The sequence below is a fragment of the Tympanuchus pallidicinctus genome, unplaced genomic scaffold (genome assembly GCF_026119805.1).
Source record: "Tympanuchus pallidicinctus isolate F22 unplaced genomic scaffold, pur_lepc_1.0 scaffold19, whole genome shotgun sequence".
NCBI lineage: Eukaryota > Metazoa > Chordata > Aves > Galliformes > Phasianidae > Tympanuchus > Tympanuchus pallidicinctus.
This window is the reverse complement of record NW_026294710.1, coordinates 8,499,065-8,524,893: the sequence shown is the minus strand read 5'-3', so window position 1 is coordinate 8,524,893 and position 25,829 is coordinate 8,499,065. Positions and strand designations below refer to the sequence as shown.

Below are 25,829 nucleotides of genomic sequence, written 5' to 3'. Positions count from 1 at the left end.
CACAGCCTAAATTAATAATGTCAACTTCATACTTGAGATTAATTACTGTGGCTTTTTATTTGTCCTAATCTTATCTGAACATATTTAAACATGATTTAATTATTGAGAATCTATTAAATGTAACACTTAAAAAAGATTTGGGGAAGATTTGATATTCTCAGTTGTTATGGATAAGTGAATAAAAGATTTATATACAATACTCTTTTAAATTATATCCACATTGTAAAGTGGAAATATATTCAAAGTGCAATGTGTTTTCTGTAACCTTTAGGACTGCATATTTTTTCTTCAGATCAATGTACTAATAGGACTGGCTGTAAGTTACTAATGTTATTGACATTACTGAATGGTTATATCAATACATTCTTTTGCTTCTGGATTTACATCATAAACAGGAAGACTGATGCAACACATATACCATGTCACCTAGTTTGTATAAAAATTATTTGTGGCTCCTGAAGCATCAGATTTTTAGCCATGATCAGAAGAAAAGTGCATCAAGATAAGCAAATGACGATTTAAGATTAATCTAATTTAAAATTAATCTTAAAATTAAAAAATAATTAATCATTTTTTTTAGTATGAGCAAATTATTTCAGAATTATCTCAGAACAATTAGCTAAATGGACTTGTAGTGCTGGAAAATATACCTGAAATCCTCTTGTGGAGCCAATTAACTTCTTTATGTTGCTTTGATGTGGTTTTGTAGTATAAATTAATTTTGGATTATTGAATTCAGCATTGTCTGAATTACAGAATGGAAAATGTAGCACTACGTGTACAGTAAAAAGTGAGTGAGAATATATTGGAATGGCAAAGCTGATTCTATAGCAAATTAAAACTTCTTATTCATTTCTTAAAGAAAGAAAGTGGGCTTTTTCAAACAAGTTGATGATTTATCGTATAGCTGAAGTGAGAAGGCAAAGTTTACAAATGGCATATGGAAACAAACCTTTTTCTTGCTTTAGTTGAGTAAGAGGTTGGCCGAGTTATGGTTTATAATCTAGAGTACTTTGATATATACAAAAAATGAAAAAACTTGAAATTGTTAATTTATAATCATACTAATCATTTGTAGATTATTCCTTAAACAGACATAGTGCACAGCTCCCTTTCGCTCCTAAAAAGAGACCACATCTTTCCAGTGTGCTAAGTAACATGCCTGAAGTTCTGCTCTAAAGCAGAGTTTCCCATATTCAGGGAAGTAACCCTAAAATGCAGGGGATAAATGGTAATAGAGGAAAAATATATCTTCAAATTCTGTTCTTAGCTCCAGCATAAGGCACAATTATTCACAAATACAAGTTACTTCAAAAATTTAACATATTTTTAATGCAACCCCACTATTTTCCCTAAGGATAACAATTTGAGCATATGTACATCATCGTATTCTTTAGGAAAATGTACTGCCTCAAGAACGTGTGCTTTTACAGATTCTATATTTTAACTTAACATTTTACATCCTCATTGTGAACTAAGATGTTTCATTAAATATTAGAATACTTTCATGAAAAAAATCTGATAGAGATTTATTGGAGGCTGAACATGCTCTTAGAATGAGATTTGGATGAATTCAAATAGAGTGAATGTCTTAATTTTACATTCCTTAGTCTAATACTTCCTCAATTAAACAAAATTATTATTGAATTACATGTTCACTTTATCAAAGAAGATTCTAACTCGATTTTAATTAATGGATTGCAGATATTCTTTTCTTAAAATCATTAGAGATGGTAACTAAAGTTACCATAGGTAGTTAAGACCACTGTAGTAAAATTATCTGTGCTCGTTATTGCCCCTTGGCTGTGATTCAGGAAATGAAAATAATCTTACTGCTCCTTCAGTCTCAAAGGCAAGGAACCAGACCTTTCAGAACCAGACTCATAGTACACATAAGAAATGCCTGAGACAAAAGAAGTTCTTTTTACTTTGTTGTCTCATTGATGCTGAAAGATATCAGTTAAAAAATAATTATGCTTTTCAGGAATAGAATAGACTTACATTATTTAATTTAAAACAAACCTAGCAAGGATGGATTTAGTAAGTAGGAAAGATTATATTTAATTTTTAAAAAGAGGAGTGAGAGCATGAATATAACTAAAAGATTGACCTGCGATTATCCCTAGCATTTACATTTCTTAAGTTCTTGGCAACAGTGAAAACTAGCGCTCCAAATAATATCTGGGCATGGTTCAAGAAACAGTATGACAAAGCCCATTCTGAGTAGGGGGTAGGATGATGTTACACTGTTTGGAGATTAGGATAATGGAACAGTTTAGCTTTATGGATATATGCCACACGCTCTTTGAGCCATAAAATGGTTTTATTTAGTAATACTTATGTAGCCAAGGAGACCATAGTCTTTCATACTAGCAGGGCTTATTGAATCACTCATACTTTTCAAACAGAAGAGGCATCAATTGTTTAATGTTGTCTTGATCATCAGCAATGATTCTTTGTTACCGATGAATGATCTTATCTGAAAATAACAGTGGGTAAACACAATTGAGATAATGTTTTCAAGTACCAAATATAATTCATTAGTTTTCTTCTATTAAAAGGCTGTTAAAATGCTCAGTATGTTCACTGTATTGCACAAGTTTATTTTAATGTGTTCCCTGAAAAACATCCCTTGGTTTCTTCATTTACATTTCATTATTAAATAGAATGTAGAAAAAAACATGATTCAGAGTGACTTCCTTCAATAAATTTTTGTTCAATATAATAAAATTTTTGCCAAGAGTATGAAAATCATATTTATTTCCACCCACTGCAATTTATTATAGTTCCCCGCATTCACCAGTGTGTGACAGAAATAACACAATTTTAAGCCATTTTGATCACGTGAAAACATTTGTCAAATTGACATTTTGGCTGCTTTACAGATATGTATGGAGTCTGTCAATACTGTATTATAAAGGTAGAAATTAAAGTTGGGTTTTTTTATGCCATTTTGAGATACATGATTAATAGGATATAGCCTACTATGATTAATCTGTGAATTCTTACTATCTCATACTTGACAATTGTAGCCAGTTGCTTTTTTTAAGGTAATTCTTCTTATTTCACAGAATTTCATTTATATACAAAAGGGAATTAATCATTTTCTTTGTTAGTCATCCTTTTTTTCTCAGACACCAAAAAGCCTTGGCTTTTCAAGCAGAGTTTCCATGAAACACTCTTGCTGCTATATTTGGTTATTCCACCACATGCTCTCTCAGTTTTCCTCACTTTTCAAAGTTAATTTTCACTCTACAATTTCCACAATGTGTAATCTTAAGAAAGTATTTGAATATAAAAAAACCTTCCTAGTCAATTTTTTCCATTTCACATGTACTGAAACCAATTTGAATTGGCATATATGAGCTAATGGTTCTTGCGCATGGGAAAACAAAACAAATCAAAATAAAAAACCCAATCAAACAGAAAAATAACCAAAGTGAAATGAGCTTCAACAGTACTGGAACCCCATGGTTTCATTTGACAAAAAATTTCTGTGCTCAGTAACAGATTATATGACTTCAGTATAAGCCTAGAAGCAATAAAGACTGAAAAGAATTGAGTTAAACTGAATGAGAGTATCCATTAACACAGAAGCCACAATGGTCACCTTTAAACTAGTATTTTATTTCATTTCAACTGTGGATAATCTCGAGGGTTGGGGGGAAATGCTTACAGAGAAGTGCAAACAAAATAAAATGAAATAAAAGCAAAACACAAAAGATAAAGTCCTGTGACCAACTCTGAAGATCACACTGAAATTGTTTAATTTCTGACTTCCATTTGAGGTGAGGGCTTTTCAGTACAGAGCCTGTTCGTATTTCAGGTGTGTCAACACCCTCTCTGAAAGTCATGCTCTTTGTGTACTAAGTACCTCTGATGTTAACACATAGTACTAAGTGGAAATTGCCATGTGGTGCACAAGGATCCACTGCAGTACAATAAATTATTGCAAAACAGCTAAGTTTTGTTCAAAATCTGACCAGAGAAAATTAATATGTAGATCACTAAATAGTTCAGGAGGATAGAAGAGATCTTTACAAAAATCATAAGGAAGTTGTTTGTTTTAAGTTTCAGGAGGGAACATACTGAACACTTCTTTGTTTTTGAGGACCAACAGAGTATTTGTAACTCTGAAGTGTTTTAAAAACTTGTCACTGAACCTGTCTCTTAAAGTTGTGCCACTGTGTCTATGAGCAAGGATACTTATTAGAATAGTAGTTATTGCTTGCAGCATTAATAATCAATGCTTTTATAGCAGTCAGTGGTTTTAGGACATGAAGAGTTTCAGTCTAGGTTATCTTCTTTTGCCTCATTTTTGTTGTCTTTTCAAAGACAATGTCTCCTCTCCCTACCTTGAAGCTCAAAAATTTTTATCTTTCTGAAACTCCAGGTGGTAAGCAACATGCCAGCCTTAGGTCAGCTTCTATTTTCAAGGTAAAGTTTTAAATAATGTGGAATAGTTCTCACAGTTTATTAGCTCACAAAGTCTAAACAGCAGATTCCTATGTAGAAGTGCAGAAGGCTGTATAGACCTCTGTGTATATTTGGCACAGCAACCCCACTGTTGCCATAGAATTCATTGTTCTGTGCAGTTCTGATAGTGCCCATTTAACATATTTCTACTACATAGTCTGTCTTAAATAAACATTATCAAATATCTCTTTTTTAATGCTTTTTCTTCAAGAAATTCAACCGAAAATATGATATTCTCAGCAGCTGTGAATGTAAAACCTATTATAAATACAATCTAATTAATTAACAGTATAGAATTCAGTGCCAAAATATAAATATCGGTTTAAAGTGCTGTTATTTTTCTCACTCTGATATGCATCATAGGTACGACTCTCCACACCACTGGCAACTGTGTCATTCCCTGTGTGCAAATAATTCAGCAAGCACTAGTAGGCTCATATTGAAAGTAAGACAAGAGACCTTACTGAAGGCATGGCAGTGCATATTTTAATGCCATTATTGTATTTTTAATTGAAATTACTCTCCCCTTAACATTCTACATTTAACTTCTCAGTAAAATACTCCATGCAAGAGTTTTGAGACAGTCACACGTTAAAGGTGTATAGTTAGGCACAAAGCCAAAACTAAGTGCTCCTAGCTCCTGTAGAGAAAAACATCCTCTAAGGAATGCAAATATTTATACTCAGGAGTTATCCTTAAAAGTGTGTGATTCAGCCTTCAACAATCTCCAGTTCTTCCAAAGAAGGAAGTGAATTATTTTACAGTGTAAATCATAGAATCATAGAATCATAGAATGACCTGAGTTGAAAAGAACCTCAAAGATCATCTAGTTTCAACCTCCCTGCCATGGGCAGGGTCGCCAACCAGCAGACCAGGCTGTCCAGAGCCACATCCAGCCTAGCCTTGAATGCTTTCAGGGATGGGGCATCCACAACCTCCTTGTGCAACCTGTTCCAGTCTGTCACCACTTTCTGTGTGAAAAACATCCTCCTAATATCTAACCTAATCTCCCTTGCCTCAGTTTAAAACCATCCCCCCTTGTCCCACCACTATCCATCCATGTAAACAGCCATTCTCCCTCCTGTTTGTAAGCTCCCTTCAAGTATTTTTAGGGTACAAATTTTTTTAGGGTACTGGAGCCTTCTCTTCTTGAAGCTGAACAAGCCCAGTTCCCTCAACCTTTTTTCATAAGAGAAGTGCTCCAGCCCTCTGATCCATTTTAGTGGTCCTCTTCTGGACCTGTTCCAAGAGCTCTTTATCTTTCTTGTACTGGAGGCTCCAGGCCTGGATGCAGTACTCCAGATGGGGCTCACAAGAACGAGTAGAGGGGGAAATGATTGATTAATGAGTGATTTGCAATCTATTTCTATTTATTTGTGTGCATGAGTAAATAAATACATATGCAGTCTAGTAGCACCATATTTTCTTGCTTAAAAGCTTATTTTCCTTATAAGGAAGGAAAGGGCATAACATTGATATTTAAAATACTCAAGTTTGACATTGTATACTTACCAGATTATGCTAAAACATGTATTACAGGTATGTGACAACTACCCACCATTTTACAAAATGATAAATAAAACAAAAAATCTAATCCCTTTTCTGTTACCAGTGGTGGATAGAACAAGCAAACAGGCAAAACAGCTTTGTTTTGATAATTGAAATAATTTGTTTGATTATAAACTGCTAGACAAGCTTCAGTACATCTCCAGCCTCTTATGTGTGAATTTTACAAACAAACTTTAAATATAACTAATCATAATGTCATGAAGTCAGTTGCTTAAATCAATTAATTTTGACACATGAGAGGAACAAAATTTAATACATTTTATAAGAACTGCCCAATCTAAATATTCATTTGTCTGTCAAATCGTTGAGTTAAAAAATCAGCAGTATTCAGTATTCATTGAAATAAAATGTAATGAAATAATAAAATGAAATTATTTACTTTTCAATTTCTTCTGACTTCAAGATCATGATGGTTTTCTCACGTTTAGCATCTTTTCTGCTATCACAAGAGAGACTTGCAGTGTAAAACTGTCTCATGTAAACTCAACACTCCAGCTTTTATAGAAGTCAGATCTGTAACAGACACTATGGAAGCTGACAATGTTGTAGAATAGGTTACAAGTAGAGTATAAATGATATATTATACCTGCATTGGCAATTTTAGTCTGTATGAATAAAAAACTTATAAGACCCTCTTACTTGAAATAGCTAAAATTAGGAAGGTCAAGATTGACTGAAAAAATAAGGTCCTTCAAGTCATTCAATAGATCATTAACAATTTCTGGTCACAGAGAATTGAAGGATATGATTAGGCTTTAAAAAAAAAAAAGTTAAATATACATTTTTATTGAATTAAGAATTTTTTGAATTTTAAATATTCCACTAGACCTTTCAGTAATTAAAATACTGATAGTTTATCAAGTCATTTGTCAGAATTACTGCAAAAGAATAGAAACATTCTGATTTAAAAAGAAACGCAGTTATTGACACTTCAAATTATATCATTTTTCAAATCTAAACACTTATTGAAATAACATGGAGTAAAGCATTACACAGTAAAGCTATCACACTTTAAATGAAAATTTAGTTGTATGTATTAATTTAAGTATTTAAATTAATTATCTGACTGGAAATATATCATAGTGAAAAGTATTTTTTAATATTACTGCACTCTTTTGCGTCTTTCTTCTAGTAACTAGTTCTTCAAAGAATTAGAAATATTTAAAGGGAGTGAGGAAAAGGTAATGTGAAAAAATACATTTATACCAGTGGAGATACCTCTCATGGTGCTATTCAAGTAATGCTGCTATTCAACCATTATTGAAATTTGCAAGTTGTCATTCACAATTAAAAAGACAATGAAAATTCCTAAACATGGAAAACAGAAAAGTTTTCCAATTAATATGAATCTACATAAAGCCAGCATTGTTTTTACTTTAGGTCTGTGTGTCATTTCTAATTATGAATTAGAAAAATTCATGCTGAAGTTAATCTTTTCTTTACAATAAGAAAGCTCTGTAGTGCAGAAAAAAAAAAACAACAACTTTTTTTGGTTTACTATTTCACAGTCAAAGAGCATATCAGTTACTGCATATTACTGCAACATTCCGAGCGTTAAATTAAATTAAATTACAGACAACAGAAAAAAGTACAGTTTACATCTTTGGGAGATTAAAAAATGAGGCACATTAAGCAGTGTATTTATTCGCAACAGAAATATTCCTGCTGAAATAATAGTCTAATAATAGTCTTAAAACATCTCCTACCATACATTGATATTTCAAAAGCACTCCTAACTCGGTGTGTGTATCTGTTTTTCAAACATAACATGCTGAAAGCAGACTCGATTTTCTTGAATGACTTGCCTTTCTTGTGCTGTGGTTTAGGTAACTCTATCGCTCCCATTTTCCAATTCTGCTACTTGGATCTGTGCAATGAACAAAGTGTGCTTATCCATCAGGGCAAATAAGAACAAATGATCCATGTGTTAATATATTTTGTATATATTTTGTAGGCTTCTGATGTTTATTATGCACAATTAATTTTATAACTAGGAGAAATCAAATAATGTGGAGATAGAACTCTTAATCTTTAGCTTAAGCACATGAACCTGTAACATCAGAAGTGAAAATTATACTGTTAGTTTAATATCACTAGAGCTTACTATAGTCATAAAAGAAATGGCTATAACCATTGTTGGTACATTAAAATGCAGATTTACTAGTTTATCTTGTTTTTTGCTAAATTATAAGTATTTTGGATTTTAATAGTTTCATCATGTCTTCTTGTTCCTAATGCTGGAGAATTCATTTATATTGGCAGATTATGTAAGTAAATCAGAAACAGAAACCAAAGGCCAGATTTTACATAGATAAGTGTACCTTAACATAGGTAAGTGTACATAAATAAGTGTACCTTCATTTACACAAGTGAAATAAGCTTTTCCCCTACATGACTGTTCCTGAGTTTATGTTTCAGTAGTATAAAATTATTTGGTATTTATAGTAGTTTCTTTTGCACCCTGATCATGTCACCTTCTTTTGCAGCTGTGGTTTTTCACCTGTTGAGACTTAAACTGTATGGCACATTAGAAATTGAATCCATACATATCCATTTATGGATTTGCTGTGCTACATTCTAATCACAAATATTTCACTTTTTTTTTTTTTTTTTAAAGTTATTAGACTTCAAGAAAAGAATGTCATTACCCATATAAAGTTTGTAGCTCAAGGTGAAATTCAGTATTTATGTCTTGAGTTCTGTGACCTAAAGCACAAGTTGTAGGATACTGGAAGACAGATGAAGGTGATTAAGCATAAATGAATCCAAATTTCATGTACCTCTTGTGCAATGAAACTTTACATTTAAAATTCTCTGACTTATGAAAGTAAAAAGAAGATAAATATTTAACATGAAAGGATTCCTTAGACGTCTGTGGAACTAGTTAGCTGAAGCAGAGACACATAATTTGCATTGGAGAGCTGATGTTTATATTTGTGACATAAATGCAAGTACAGGATTACCTGGATTAGTGGAAGAGACTGCTACTTTGACAATGTCAGAGCACCTACACAAACACCATGGCTTCTAGAGTTCTAATTTCTGTACCAACAGCTTTCATATTGCATAATGCATAAACACTTAATAAAAACTAAACAGTTACACAGAGAAAATAAATCCTTCTAAAGGATTTTCTTTCTGTTCATTACATCTTTACAACATTTCAATAGATGAAAAAAGAAAATGCATGTTCCAAAATGATGGGCCCTTTAAGACACTGTTAGACAATAAGGACATTGGCAAAGTGATATCTGAATCACCAAAATGATTAATTATATAAGAAAATAATTGTTTTCTATATATATTTACCATTATTTTAAGCTATTCTAATAATTACTATGGCTGTGATACAAAGAAGTGATAAGCATAAAGAAAACAATGTCAACTGGCTTAAAAACTAGTATCAGGCAAGATTTGCTTAGAGAATGTAACTATACATAAGCACTGTGACAGTTTTTATTTATTAATTGATTTTCAGTAGCAGTGTCAATGACACTAGTTTAAGAGGATAAAAAAAGAAAAAAAAAAACCACACCAAAAACCTAGAAGAAAGAAAAAAGAAAAAAAATTAGACTACCACAGGAGGAAAAAATGAATAGGTTGTTATTGCTTTTATTAAATTTACTTTTCTCAAATAATCTTTTGAAAAGAAAGATTATCATAGCTATTATATTTGTATTTCTATTATTAATTTGGTGATACTACTTTCATTAGCATAATTTGAAATGGCAAGCAGTATCACTTATACAACAAGACTTCTCTGTGAAATAACACACATACATATATATAAACATACATATATACTCTCTCTATATCTGTGTATAGACATACACATGCACACATTCTGAGGGTCACAGTATTTTCCTCAGATGGCCATATAAATATATGGATATGAATACTCTTTTTTTATCTTACTCTTATTCACAAATATTTTATCTGGAAAAATGACATCTATAACGAATGACTTGGTCTCAATATTCTGTGCATATGGAAAATTCTATTCTCTATTGTAAATTGTGCTATGGAACATAAAGATGGAAAAACAACCTGGAAATTGTATAATTCTTTTCCAATTAGTGCATGACTATTAACTGGAGTAGACTGTCAAGTGTTTCCTTCCATCCTTGCTTAATTGGCTCATCTAATAGCAGTTCCAGTACCTGCCTTTGCAGATTATTCTGAAGCTAATAGACCTGACTGCCACATTATTTCTAAATTTATTGTTAAATTGCCAGATATAATTCCTTTGTTCGTCCTTGTATTTTTTTTTCCTTTCTTTCATCTTTTTTCTTTCAAAAGCCTGTATTTATAATTTTGTTCTGTTTTAAAAGCTTTATTTTCTATTGCTTCTGAAAGAGCAAAATGGAGAGAGAATGCTTAACAGTTATCAACTTGAACTAGTGTATGTGATTATGAAATTTGGAGGGAAGAACATTTTCATCTGGTTTTCTTGTGATACAAGCATAATATATGTTGTTGCCTATGTGACCTCTTAGTGCCACCCATGCACTGGTACCTAAAAGTTATTTATTCAGCTCTTAGACAGAAACATCTATCCCTCCAGAAAAAAAACCTATTGAAATCAGTAACTTTTTATATCCAAAAGTAATGCTTTCTATTTATCTCCATAGAAACTACAAGAGATACAAAGAGCACAATAATACCATTTGGTAGAGCAAATTCTCAGCTGCAAAACGTGCTTTTTCAACTTATGCATCACCATTAGTTATGCATTTCTGCCAGAAATGAACAAGAACATGCATGCTGCACTCGTGAAAATCTGCACAAGCAGAGGTGACCCACTGTTGTCTCCACTGCTGAAACATGCCATTGAAACATGCACCACCTTACTGTGCTCACATCCACTGTTTGATCTCCATAAACATTCAGCATGCATTGATGAATGTCTGTAGGTACAATTTTTTCCATAGAGAGGAATTCAATCACATGCCTTTGCCTTATACTCACTTCCAAGTCAGACACTATTTTGTGAGACTGCCCCTCTGCAGCCACCTGTAGCACGACAACAAAACTTAGTGGCCTATCAATGGGAAGGTTCAACCTTTACTGCTATACTACCAACTATCTGCCTCTGATATCACGAGTTAATATAATAAAATAGGAGGCATTATTTTCTGAGCAGCCCTCGTGGATGGTACTTTTATCACCGAATAGAGCTAATGTGAATTAATTAAATATATTAATACTACAGTAATACTGCATTTGTATTTACACCAATAAGCATTTTTTGATGTACTAATATTCTTTATCTTTCTCTATAAAGAAAGATATCTTCAAAGAGGATAGTATTTTATAAAATCCTAGGAGGGTCAGAATAAAATAAAATGCTTTGAATTCTTTAATTCTTAAAGAGAGAATATTCCCTAGAACTTCAAGTAAGTTTGTACTGTAAGTGGCAGAACTACTTAACTGTAACATTTCCCTCTAAAGTATTAATGAAATATAATATAAACAATTAAATAGCTTTCAGTTAAATAATGTATGTTTAGGACTTATTCATTCCTAAGTGTACTTACTTATGACAGTTTGATAAATATATTATTGTATGAAAAGCTATTTCATACAGTTCTGATGCTCATTTTACATATTTTCTATGGTATCAGGAATGGAGAATTATATCCCGGAGTCTAAATACTAAGGCAGCACAGAGCATGTCCTCAAATAGTCCCATGCTCATAAATAATAAGCAGAATATAAGTTTCTGTTTATATTTGCAACACATTTAAATAAAATTCTGTTTATATTGCAACATAAATTTCTGTTTATACTTCAAGCAAAAACAATGCTGTCAGACTCACCTACAATATGGTAGTTGAGATATGTAGTTCTAAGACAATATCTTCCAAGTTTTCATGTTTATATTGAATCTGATTTTGAAAGTCACCTTTCTGACTAAAAAAAAAAATTAAAAAAATTGTTTTGTAATCCTGCATAGGGTCTCTGAATGTTGTCTGCTATAGCTTTTTTCTCTATAACTTTTTATCTCATCATACCACAATGAAAAATCCCTAGTAATTAACCTAATGAAATGTTCTCTTTTCAAAAGTACTGCTTATTTTTGGAGGCAGACCATTTTTTTTAAAGATTCAAACTTTGTACATGCCATCAGGTATGCTTAAAAGTTTTCTGGCTATGGATCTTGGGGAATTTCAGTTGGTTGGTTGACTTTTTTTGTTTGTTTATTTTTTGTTTGTTTTTTTTGTTTTGTTTATTTTTATGCTTCCCCCCTTCCCCATGAAATAGTATGAAATTGTGGAAATCAAAGCAAGGCCTGCTTTCATTAGCTACTATTTTGGCAGATTTAAAAAAAAAAAAAAAAAAAAAAAAGGATATTTACATATTTTAAATGAAGAGTTCTATTTTGTTTAAAGAGTATTTCATTTTGAAATGTTAGTTGGCTAAGAAGAGACAGCATTAATCAAAATACAATATGCAAAATTATCAAAATACTTCCATTAGGTCAATATGAAAATAGTTCCATATTTGACAATTGTATCCTATTTTGGCATTTTTCAAGGTCAAAAAAAAATTCTTTCAATGCCAGAAAGGAATTTCCTCACAGTTCTAATATCTCATGTGTATTCTCCTTTTTTTTCTGAAAGCAAATTCTCATTACAGGATAGCAGTAACCCTGTCAGCCATCCATTCAAAATGCATTCAAAATATGAAGCTTCCCATTGTTATGTAGTCTACCTGAATGATCTTGTAGATCACAGATGGATAAAACCAAGCCCTGGAGAATTTGGTGAAATAAAAAATTATTCTTTTCTCTTTTACCCCATCTTCATAATTTAGTCATTTCTTCTTGCATTGTGTCTTCTAGTTTAAAATGCAAACTCTTAGTGAAAAGGATTATTTTTGCAGTGCTGGGTAAAATAATCTATAGGTTGCTATGGATTTTGCACAAAGTCAATAAGAATTATTTCAATGTCAGTATACAAAAAAGTGTCAACCTCTGATTTATATTTTATCTTTATACTATAAAAAGCAAGAGATCTTGTGAGAAAAAAAGACTATTAATGAAAATACTTCATTAATTTCTTTTTGTAAAGTCAGCTAAAAGAAGAAAAGACAGGATGACCCTAAGAACTCCAAAGTTAAGCACCTAAACAAGCATCAAAATAAAGGTGAATTTCTAAAGGTACAATGAAGAAGAAAATAATGTAGGAAAACTCAATAAATTTGTAGTACTTCTACATGACATGCAGCCTGAATCAGGACAGGGTAATAGCAAGGTTGTGTTTTGAAGGATGAATGGCTTGTGATTATTTTATGGTTACATCAGGTCACATGAGGTTATAGAGATGTTACTTGTAATTTGGTCAGATACTTTCTCCTCTTTACATGTAGATTTCTTTGTAGATTTCTTTACAATTTGACAGGACTTTTATTATCAGTGGGTATTTTTCTAAAGTATGAAGGCTTTAGGAGAATAAAGTACATATGAAATTCACTAGGAACAAATCTGACTCTGTTAGATGTATCAAAATCATATCAAAATTTACTGTAAGAATTTACTGATGATCGGTGAGAAATCATATTATTTACATCAAATGTACCATTAACTTATGAATAAATACTAGACTTATCCCTCTGACTTGCAAAATCTGCCTAGGAATAATGTGGGGAAAGTGTTGGGGAATGGTTGCACAAATATGTGAAAGTCTAAGGATAATATGCAGTGGTTCACAGTATCATTTGTAATAGTTTTGAGGTCACTAATAGCTACCCAATGTTGACTTTTATACTCTGGTTACAGTGCTTAAGATCAACTCTGATGAGTTCCAGTGGCCTTAAAATCAAATGCAAAAATATTGCAGGTTTTGACTGCTACTATTTCCAAAGTGTAATTGATTCTGAAATTTTTCAAACACATTTCCCAAGTTATTCAAATACAATTTTTCTCCGTTTCCTTCATCCAGCATTTAGTGTACTAACTAATTTACAATCAATTAGTCATTCTTGGTAAAGAAAAGGTAGAGACAAAGATTTTTTTCATTTCAGGGCTTACAGTTACAAATTTTGACAAAATATAACATTTATTCTTGTATAGAATGCATGTTATGATAGAATTCAATTACATTTAACTGTCTAAAACTTATTAAATTTCCTTAGTATAAATCTTTATGTCCTTATACAAAATAATTTTGAAATGTCATTGAAATAACTTTTTCTCTTGTTCTGATAAAAAAAAATGAAGAGGGATAACATCATAAACAAGCCATCAATCAAAACAAAACTTGAATAAGACATTTTCCTCCCTACAATTTAAGAAATTGAATTCTTTCATAAAAATCCATTTCAGAATAAAATAACACAGTTAAATTGGGAAAACAAGCAGACCTTTGATTTATTCAGTATTTATTCACATTCAAAGGTATTTGGGACACATAAAGAAAAACAGAACAAAATCATGGATAGGTTAGTGTCAGATATCTCAAATTAAGGTAGGATTTCGGAAGAAACTAAGTATGGTAGCTGAATACTTGTCTCCTTTCTGTTAATTTAATCTTCTTCAGAGAAGCTGTTCTGGTCAATTAAAGAGAACAGACTTTGTGGTAACAATATATTAATTTCCACAAAGCTCCATTCACTGGTGCTCAGAGAAATATGAGTTTATTTCAGTGCATGTTGAAAATCTTTTTGAATTCACCTATGGAATATTATCTTAAAAGCTGCATCTGCTGGGAGTAATTGATGTGGTAGAAAAAAAATAACTTGAAAGTTCCCTTTCATCCTTTTTGTTCTTTCCATGTCTATTTTCCCTCTTCTTTTTCTTGCATTTCTTACAATGCCTCCTTTTGCCTTCATTCTTTTTTTTTATCACATTGATGATTCCAGATAGTCTTAAGGTATACTGTCAATCACATACCATCATGCCCAAGAACATATGCCCCTGAAAATCACATGGGATAGATCATTTTCATCCATATTTTCAAAGGAAATTCAATTTAGCAGTCATTTTGAATGGTATAAAATACTGACTTCTGGCTTCTTCGCTTTAAATGAAAGAACCAGATTATTTTTCTGTCAAAACACTGGATCCCTCCATTGGAAGAATGCTACTCTTCCCAGATTAGTGTGGTAATAAGCGTGTAGTAAGTGGTGCACCTTAATAAATCAAGCTCTGAAGAGACTGGACTGCCTGTATTTCATCAGAAGAGAGCTGTGATTATTTGAACCATATGTTTCTGCTAAATCTCAAGAGTTTTATAAATCAATTCTTTCACTTGTTAACACTATTAAGATATTAAATATAATGCAAAGCATTTTATCTGAGCATAATGTAAAAAGCGTATATGTCTGTATGCTTTCTTTCTTAGCAATACCTTAGGTGAAGTGGATAACATGTCCAAGAACTATTTCATGGATGTCTGTGTTACCCTTAGACTGGAATAATTTCATATTAAAAAACTCTAATTTATATTTTTAATTGATTGTTTTTGTAAAAAGTGCATTTAGCAAATGTTCTATCAAAAATTGTACATTAAAAAAATTGAATGATAATATCAATGATAATTATTATCTATTTAATTGCAATTTCTTATAACCAGCTTTAAAAATAACTCATTAAGGAGATAAAAATCATTGGGATTTGAAATCACCAGAGAATTTTAGGCAGTCTCATTATACTGATTTAATACTGCTCACATAAGTAAATATCTACTCTACTTTGGACAGAGATCTGGGGACTTGATATTATTTTATTTTGCATGAGCACAGAATACAGTCTAATATTTTCTACCACAACCACGTTTTTAAAATGTATTGGCAGAGAACACTTTTGGGATACATCTATATTTTCTGGGAAAAAAAATCACATCACGACTGTAGAGAATTTGACTACTTGCCAAAATTTACTATCTAGAATAAAACTGAATTTAAAAAATGAATGTATCACCACTATGCAAACAATATCCAGTTACTTAGGAGTAATTATGAAATCTATATATTAAGCTTAATTTAAAATTTCTGAAAACTAATGCTAAATTCCAGTTCATTCAGAGCATGATGTGAATGCACGAAAGCAACTATCCTTTGAATGCCATTTTAGTGCTGGCATTATTATCTCTTTTTTGAGATGATTCCTTGCTTGCTATTTTGTGGATTTGGATAAAATATAGGAGAAAGTCTATTAGTTGGATGCAATATCAAAACTATTTCATCTGTGGCTACCTAGATAAAATCAGTGAATTTAACTGGCAAAATGATGAATGAGCTCTGGATTAGGCCTTATATTAGAAGCCAAAGTAAGTTTACTGTTCAGGTAATGAAAATAACAAAAGGATTGGGGGTTGGACTCGATGATCTCTGGAGGTCCCTTCCAATCCCTACAATTCTGTGATTCTGTGATTCTGTGATCTAGAAGGTCACAGATTTTATGCTCAGAAGACAGTGCGGCAAACTACACAACTGATAACAGATATTGTAAATGTATTAAATCGATTCACAAATAAGTTTTCTTTCAAGGCAGCCTGTTAACCTGCTATAATTACTGGGTAGGTTTGATTACATACTAAAAATATTAAGATTTTACTACACTGCATTGAATTTCTTCTAGATTAGAATGTGCTTCTGGAAAAAAAAAAAAAAAAAAAGGTTACAATGTCATTAATCCAGCCCTCATGAAGATTATGTGTTTATTTTCAATTTGATGTGCAGTTTCACTGGATAAACTTCCAAAAATTACTATAAATGTCATTAAATGCTGTTTAAGCTCATGTTTTGTTTTTTAGCATTATGTAGCATACCAACACAATATGTATTTATAGATCTGTAATGGTTATATTTCTGTTTAATGGCTAAAATCAGAATAGTTATAATGACAATAACTGAATGTTTTGCCACTAGGGAAGAAAAACTAAATATTTGCTAAATATAACAGAGGAAAATATAATAGTGTGAAATGGAAATATCAAGGATAAGTACATGAGCTAACATGATTAGCTGTGTTAAAAGCTTTCAAATTTCACTGAATTTTTTCTACCATAAGCTAAATAGATGTAGTAGAAACAGAAATATACTCTATGGTGCATTATATCTTTTATTTATAGGTTTTTTTTCCAATAGCTTTAAAGAAAGAGACATGGTTGTTCTGCATATGGATAAAAAATATTTTCATCTGCCCAAACCATACCTTATAATTGCAGAAATTTTTGCCTCTGCAATTTAAACAAAGTAAAAAACAGAGATATTTAAAGGCATGTTTGCTTTTCACTATAATTAATCTCATCAGCATATCCACACATTCTGAAAAATCACCTAGAAAAGCACCAAACAGCATTTTTCATGGACTTGCTGTACCAGCTCACTTCGTGAAGCCAATTACATTACCCAAATAGAGCTAGATAGCAAGACTTCCCTGCTGTTAGGAGCAGAGGTTGAATCATGTGAGAGTAGTTATGGACTAATGGCTTTCTGCTTGTCATTACTAGACTTAACTTTCTCTCTCCTGCCCTGCCAAGTTTCTGAGGCATCTTCCTGGCAGCCACAAGATTAAACCTCAAGCAGTGAAAGTTCATACTTCAGATTCACTCACAGATTTTGCCTCCTACTAATTCAAGTTCCTTAAATGAGGCCCTGAAATATATCAAGACCCATGTATTAAAAATACAGCGGAAACTTTCATAATTATTTTCAACATTCAAGATTTTTCAATTAGTTTGCTAGTTGCTATTAATCCTGCCTTTATTGATCTCAGCTCAGATTTTGCTAGCAAACTTCACTGAATTCAGCTGTCTCTAGACAATTTACACTGTTCCTTTTCTAATGCTTAATGGTTCACCTGAGTTAGCATCTCTCTCTGCTACATGGCAATCATTGTCCTGACTGAAATCAGTTTTGCAGTAACAGAGATGACTGATGACTGTGAGCTCAGGAAAGTAAAAATTGCTAATGCATTAGCTCATCTTCAGCAGAATAGTTTTGAGATGAGTTTCCATCTCTATTTTTTCCCCAGGGAAGATCATTTCTGCCTCCTGTTAACAATTCTACATGGAATATTGCCATTTAGAGGTTTTAACCTTGTCAGAATTATCCAACCACTTGTAAGATTATATTTTTGTCCTTGTGATGAATGACTCTTCAAAGTACTCTTGGATAGTAACCTATTTTAAGTACTTGCGGTTTAAACTGCAGGATACTTGCATAGCCTGATCTTATTGTTAATCTGTGTTTCATAAACTGTTACAGATATTTCAGGCTGTCTCTGTATGTCTTTTATTTGTTTTTCCTCTGTTTTGTTTATATTCCTTTCTTGTTATATGTAAGCAGATTTTGGTTGTTATTAGCTATGTAATAAAAAACTGAATCAACTGAAATTCAATAAAGCTCACTAAATTCTTAAAAAATCTTTTCCACTATAATATTTATAGTCTAGGACTATGCTGCTCACTGGAAACATGAAATGTTATTCAGGTGTTCATATTACTTTGACTTTATATTTCTGGCCTTTTATAATATTGATGGGGACAATTGCTACCTCTTCCTGTAAAGCTGCACTGAGATGTCCACATCATGTACTCAACAAGTTCAAAGTGCCAGACTCATCTGTCAGTGCTCTGCACCTGGATAACATCTTCACCAGAAGAACGTTCTGCAGAATTAAGTAGTGTGGGAGGTGAGGCTATATCTCTGTAAAATTTGAAAGGGGAATCAAAGATTTTCGTGAGGGCAAAAAAGGGGAAGAGCAACTTTACAGTTGTGGTGATGTAATGCTGCAGAGAACAGAGCAGAACAACAGCAACTTTTTCACAACCTGAAAAAAAAAAAAGTATATATCTGAATTGATATTTATCTGTATCCCATATATGAAGATATGTCTTCTTCCCTCCGTTTTTAATTTCTGATAAAATTTTACCTGCTATACAAGATAATTCACTATATTCTAGCTACTTTGAAGCAGTAACAACTTTTTTTTGCATTTAATGTCCTAATTATATATTGGTCATCTATCACTTACATTCAAAAAAATCTTGACAGAATAAAAATGATAAAATTATTTTAAAAAATAAAGGAATAACTTCTATCACAATTTTTAAAAGAATTATATGCTAAAGATTAAAAATTAAAAAATCAGATATTACAAATACAACAAACAATGCATAACAAATAACTACAGTCCTTCTTGTCAAAAGGATATAATGTGAATATGTTCACTGGATTAGATTTGTTTAAGGAAAAGTACAGTAAAGAAGATCAGTCTGAATATTTGCCAGCAAGCATTGGCAGACAGACAAGAAATCTGCAGGTTTATTCTCGACATTTAAAGCAGGAAATAACAAGATTTGTTCTTCATAGATACTGTGGTGCGTTTGTGAAACATAATCTAGCAGCCCAGACTTGCTTTAAGGATCTCACTGTAAATGCACTGATTTACATGAATATCACAGAATATGTAAATACTGAAGCTGTTATTTCTTTGTGAAGTAAAATAACACTGATATTTTAGTGGTGCACTTTTACTTCTGGTATAGAACTTTTACATTAAAATGGAAAATCACTATAGTGCAATAACTAAATAACATTTTCCTAAATATGGGGATGATAGCTCTGAGCCATTGTGAAGGTCCATTTTCACCGACGGGCGTAGGAATGGTCTTTTCTTCTTTGTCCTCTATGTTGAGTACTAACAATACATTATCTCTCAAAAACTATTCTTTTTCTCTTGCTCTTTGACATAAGACCTTTATGGGGAAAGAGCTTTTTGCTACAGAAATCTATAGAATCTCAATAAATTGTCGTGCTTTTCTCGGCTATAATCTCAGCCAATCCTGTGAGAGGACCTGACCACTTGCTAGATCAGTTTATATATTTTATCCATTCACTGCTTAATACAAAATGCATAGACCATTTTGAGCACTTGGGCCAGAACATCTTTCCTGGAAAAGTAATCTAACTGCTACATTATCACTTTCCTCCTGCTTACTCTGCCTGAGCCTGAAGATCTTTCTCTACGACTTCGATAGGAAATGGAGAAAGCATCCATCTTTCCCTATCTAGTAGCTAGTATTGGGATTTGCCCTCTTTATGGAAAGAGGAATATCTGGGTTTCAATGCATTTAGAGAAGGAATTTCTTAGGTAACAGATTTAGTCTCTAGAACATTTTTAAAGGATTAGGAAACATTACAATTCGGTAGGCAGATTTTCAAAGAAAATAGCAGAAATATCTGATCTTGTGTGTTAGATGTGCTCAGCACAATTGCAGCTACTAAATCCCAGGATTAGTTAGAAAAACATCATCTTTTTGGTTCATGTTCAAATTTAGGTATGATCAAGGAAAATGAACTGTTCAATTAAGGATGTGGGCATGACCAGAAGCCCAAGTCTCGTGAGCATAAGCTTCTTGAAAGTAACTGAGATTACACTTTAGGGAAAGCTGCTTTAAATTTAAGTATTTTGTTCCCAGTTTTGCTTTGACTTCAATGATTCCCTGAGAATCTCAACACTGCAAAATGCAGAGATCCACAGTCTATTATCTTGGTATTAAGTATGTTCTGTAACCTTTTATCATAGATATCCTACAAAGTCCACAAATCCTAGTACCCTTCAAAGGAGCTACATAATACTAATACATTGGTGTTTCGGTAACCAAATTTCTCCCCAGGTCTCTCTGCTTGTTTGTTTTCCAATCCTTTCCATATGTCAGACTCACTTATTTTCTGGCCTCAACACACGCAGCAAAATCACACCAGTATAGCTTTGGTGGAGGCTTTGCTAGTAATAACTCTTTTTACAAGTTTGATCTTGAAAAGTGTTTAATTTTCTCAGTGTTCACTGAAGACAAATGTGCAGGTGTGGTTGGCAGGACTGTCTCTTATACAAGTAGTTACCAGTTTACACAGTCAGGTAGACGAATTCATAGTGCTTAGTATTCTTATTGAAAACAGGTGAGTGATCTCTCTGATCTACGTCAAGAAATTTTTTCTCAGTTATGAAAAATTTGCCTTCAAGATAGCATGAAAGTAAGCAGATGAAGATACTACAATGTACTTTTGTGGCTGGATATAACTAGAATTTTGAAATGTAATTGTCTGTTTGTTTGTTTCTGGACAAACTTGAAAACAAAATACATTGGATGTTTTGCAAATGTTTTAAAAAATATTTTATTTGGGACTAATGGACTATTTCCAGTTCTGATTTTAGTCCATTCCTAGTTTGATATCAAGCAAGAAATGTTCTGAAACAGCAGCCTGTTGGATTTACTTGGCGAGAGAAGCACCATCTACTCATTGCTGTGCAGTCTTGCACTAGGTGTATCACCGCCAAGAATGGTCTGTATATTAAATTTAGACAAATAAAACTTACATTTTCTGTTTTTTAAATCAGGACAGACACATTCACATGCCAAGTGTTTTGACCTCTCCAGTTTAAAAATATTACAGAAAGCTTAGATATTAAAAATGTTCTCCACGTATTTTTAATTATTTTTGAAGATAGCTTAGGAAAAAAACCAGTTGTGAGGGTGCATGACTCCTTTAATAAAAATTTTATCATCTAGGGAACCACGTGAAGAAACTAGTTGCTTTTGACCTCTCCTGAACTGAACTTGGTCAACTACAACAAAACATATTTACTGAATTACTAAACTGCTTCATCACCACATATATAAATAATAATTTAAAATGAAAATGAGTTGTGGAAATATGTCTGTTGGATTGAATTCAGCTACTTAATGAATGCTAAATTTCTTATTAAAATGATTCTTATTAAAATTTATACTAATATAGCTATTGAATGATAAATTTATTTCAAGTAAGGATGGTTGTGAGGATAAACTGAAGGGAATTTGCTGACTTTTATCAAGAGTGACTTTTGTTTCTTCTAAATAAAACAATTCATCACAATATAGCCAAAGGAACCTAGTTCCTTTTCTTCACACCCAGCTTTGCTCTTTTTGAGGCAGTCCTAGGGCACTCTCTGTAATGAATTCTCTAGAGGTTTCCCAAAGCAATGATTGTCAGCCTCTCTGAACTGCAAGCCAGACTGTGCTCTGAACCATCTGCTCTCAAGAAGAACCTGGTTGCTTGCCTCTTTCATTCTTCTTGGGGTCTGATTCCAAGTTTCTACAACATTACACAGGATGAATTTCACTTTCTCTGTGTGAGTTTAGCCTGGACCATAAACTGCTAAACCCCAGCTTGCCTTAACACTTTAGCATATTTCCTGAAAAAATCAATAATCACTTGGAAAATTATGAATATGCATTTTACAGACTTTGTACACTTCTCACTGAATTTAGTGGCAATATTTTCTATGAACTAAGTTGAGATGGTGCCGGGGTTAAAAAAATCAATGGAATCCCCCCAAAAAACAAAAGCAGAACAATGTTGTGCATACAATATGCATGCAGTTCAACGTGCCTGAGTGAAAAACAAGGAAAAAAATTTCAGTAATTTTTCAATTTGCATCTGTTCATTCCTTTCTTCACATTTACAGTTAATGTTCTAAGCATTGTTTTTTCCTTTTCAGAAAATGTTTTGGAGAAAGCTTACTCTCTCCCATCCTCACCTTTTGATATATTGAGCACAAAGATTATGATGTAAAGATTCATATGCAAGTCTCCTAGAGAGCTGGCTTATTTTGAAAATTGTCCCCAGGTGTTTTGTGTCTCTTTCTTACTCAAAGATTATATGATTAGCATTTTAATGTCTCACAAATTCTTGTATAGTTCCCTAGGAGAATATGAAAATGAAGCCATGATGTTAAGCTCTTTGGTATTTATCACGCACACTCTGATTGCATTTCAGAGCTCTGGGATTTAAACAGGACGTCAGTCTTTCATAGCCCGTTTGGATATCTTGGTCTTCATATAATGCTCCTGGATGAGTATCAAGAGCGACTGTTCGTGGGAGGAAGAGACCTCTTGTACTCCCTCAGTTTGGATCGAATCAGCAACAACTACCGAGAGGTGGAGTAAAAAGATGTTATATGTTCGTCATTTTGTGTTACAATGCATAGCATAGAATATCAGAGTTTGCATGACTGGAAATGAGATAATGGTGTTCTTGTAAACACTGACATTTTGTGCATGAACTTCAACGTCATGTTTGTCTGTAAGAAAATATATCAATTATCATTTTATTTCCAGGAACATCTCATGTGGGTTGTTCTCAGTGAAGAGAGCTGCGAGACCCTGAAAGTTATTTCTCACTGTTTTTCAGCATGTTTACTAAAATTTAGAATATCATACAGCACTTTATACACACCTGGTGTCTACATCTCTGACATGTAACTAAGGAACGATCTTTCCCTTTTATTATAGTTTTTCTATAACAAAAAACAAAAAACAAAAAACAAAAAAACAAAAAAACACCAAAAACACAAAATGCAAAAAACACCAAACATATACACCCTCCCTCTTCTCCCCTCATCCCCAAGAAAAGTACATAAACTATAACTAAAATCTTTTTGATTATTTTCTACCTCTGTTTAGAAAATGCATCACTGGCTAAAAGCCAGTGCTGGTAAGTAGTGACTGAAAATTTCATTTGAAGCCTACTCAGAGATTTGTGGGAGAAGGGTGGTTCATGTCATAATCATACCAGTGAGCTTGGTACATGATAGATACCGCAGCTGATTGGCAAACTAGCAACTGAAGTAAAGAGACTTGAATATTTGTTGATGTGAGCTCTGGCTTCCTTCTGCACTTGGTAGATAGGACCGGAGGCATGTGGTGGTGAAATGAGGTTGTGGGACCACCACTCTTTCCACAGTGCTGCTGACTAAGAATAAAAGATGCTTTGAAATACTTCAGTTTTCCTGGTTTTTAAAATTTCTTCTTTGTTTTGATATATTTTCATTCATTCTCAAATGATTAAATGAATGAAAATGCAGGTAAATAAAGTACTCTAGAGAAAAAAGACTTTTGTTAATCTTTGTACTCCAATGATCACTAGGCTTGTGTATAAAATTCTTTTATTTTTCCCCTACTTGTAAGTGAAAAACATATTAACATGCCAACACCCTGGTCAGCTTTGCACTAAGTGGCCGTTCTTATCTCCATTTGCTCCATGACTGTGAAAGGATATGTTTTATCCTTTTTATAAACAGTTTCAGCAAGGTAATCTTGCAAGGTAACATAGAGAAATGGGAACACTCAGAGAGACTATCTGAGATTTTATCTAAATCAAATATATTAAAACAACACTTTTTAACTCCTCGCAGTGCACTACTACATATTGAGCTGTGTTCCTGCACAGTGAGGTATAAGTAAACTTCTTTTCTATTTGATAAAAATTATTAATATCCTGTGACATGATATTAGAGGTCAGGGATATGAAGACATTCAAGAAGCAGCTATTTTTATAAAATGAGCTTTTCTTTCCTCCTCTTCTTTCCCATCTGGTAGTAAAATCTGTATGGGGAAAGATGATAGGATAAATTTTTTTACACTTCTGTCCAACCACCATTGTCACATATGGATACACTCTTAAATTCGTTACACTATTTCTTGTTGTTTTTAGATAGAAGATCAGCTCTTTACTCTGAAACTATATTGTCTGTCTTGAGATCTGTGCACAGGACATGACAAATTAATGGAAGCTCTGCATGCCTGATTTTATGATGTGCAAAAGACAAGACACTGGAATAAATGGAGCTTGACCTTACACATTTGGAAACATGACCTCACTGGATCTCAGCTCCCTTGTCATATTCCTTTTCTCTTTTCCCAAAGTTTACGCAGCACAGATCTCATTCAGTAATAGCTAGGAAAAATTTAAGTTTCCCACTGCGATATCAGGAAAAGTCTAGAATGAAACATTTATGTTATATTAGAGCTTAATTAATGAGATATGCTAAGTAAAGTTCTTGGGAAAAAAAAAAAAAAAGAGAGAGAGATATGTTGATTCATTATTATCAAAGTTTTATATTAAGCTTCCCTTAACTATGTGTTGGTTAGCCTTTGACCTTTTTTTCCAACTGAAGATTTTAGTTTACTTAATCTAAAATATACCAGCTTAATCTAAAATACCAGCTATAACCTAGCAAAAATATAAGAAGGAGGCAAGTTTCTGGGTTTAATTCTCTCTCTAGGATACAAGACATTTATTTCAGATATTTGGCATGTTTGGATAGACTTCATTGATCTTTTTTTTTCTGCATTCTAGAAAGTAGTTGATGTGTTTTAATCCATTGGCATCATATTTTCTACAATTTACAATACAAACATGCACTCTAAAAAACAAACTAAACCCCACTCCCAGTCAGAAATATATCTCTTCTGCCACAAAATGACTGACCCTGCAGTTCCTTAGATAGCAGGATTATTAGGAGTTCTCCAGAAGAAAACAAAATGCTGAGTGGACATAAAATGCCTTTTCTTTGAGAATTATCGTCTGCCAAAATAATCCAGCATTTCCAACAGACTCATCTTATATGAGATACGTATCCTATAAATCTGCATTTAATAAACAGATTTAAGTTTCTTAAGGTTCAGCACAGTTTAGCTGTCAGACATGAAGAAGCACTCTGAAAGATAGATCAGAGGTTTCTTTTGGTATACTATTAATTGTTTTTGTATATACCTACCAAAATTATATTAGGCACATATTGTTCAGAGCAGCATTAATACACATTAAAGAAAAGATGAGTGCAAATGGAAAATATCAGAGAAGAAAACTATTCCTGTTGCAGTGTCTGGGAAATCTGGAGTTCTGAGTAGAGATTTCAACCATGGCATAGTCCTTCTATGTATCTTAGTTCTTCACCTGTCATATTTCTTTCACCTACTTTGTATTTGTTTTTATTTGTATTTGTTTGC

The 25,829-nt window shown here is 32.7% G+C and overlaps 1 protein-coding gene across 1 annotated transcript in view; it reads left to right on the top strand.

Moving 5' to 3' along the window:
• Positions 1 to 25,829, top strand: part of SEMA3E (semaphorin 3E) — a 128,263-nt gene that overhangs the window by 41,306 nt on the left and 61,128 nt on the right. The window contains exon 2 of the mRNA XM_052681029.1: positions 22,816 to 22,976. Coding sequence (XP_052536989.1) covers positions 22,816 to 22,976 — 161 coding nt within the window. The remainder of the gene's footprint in view (positions 1 to 22,815; positions 22,977 to 25,829) is intronic.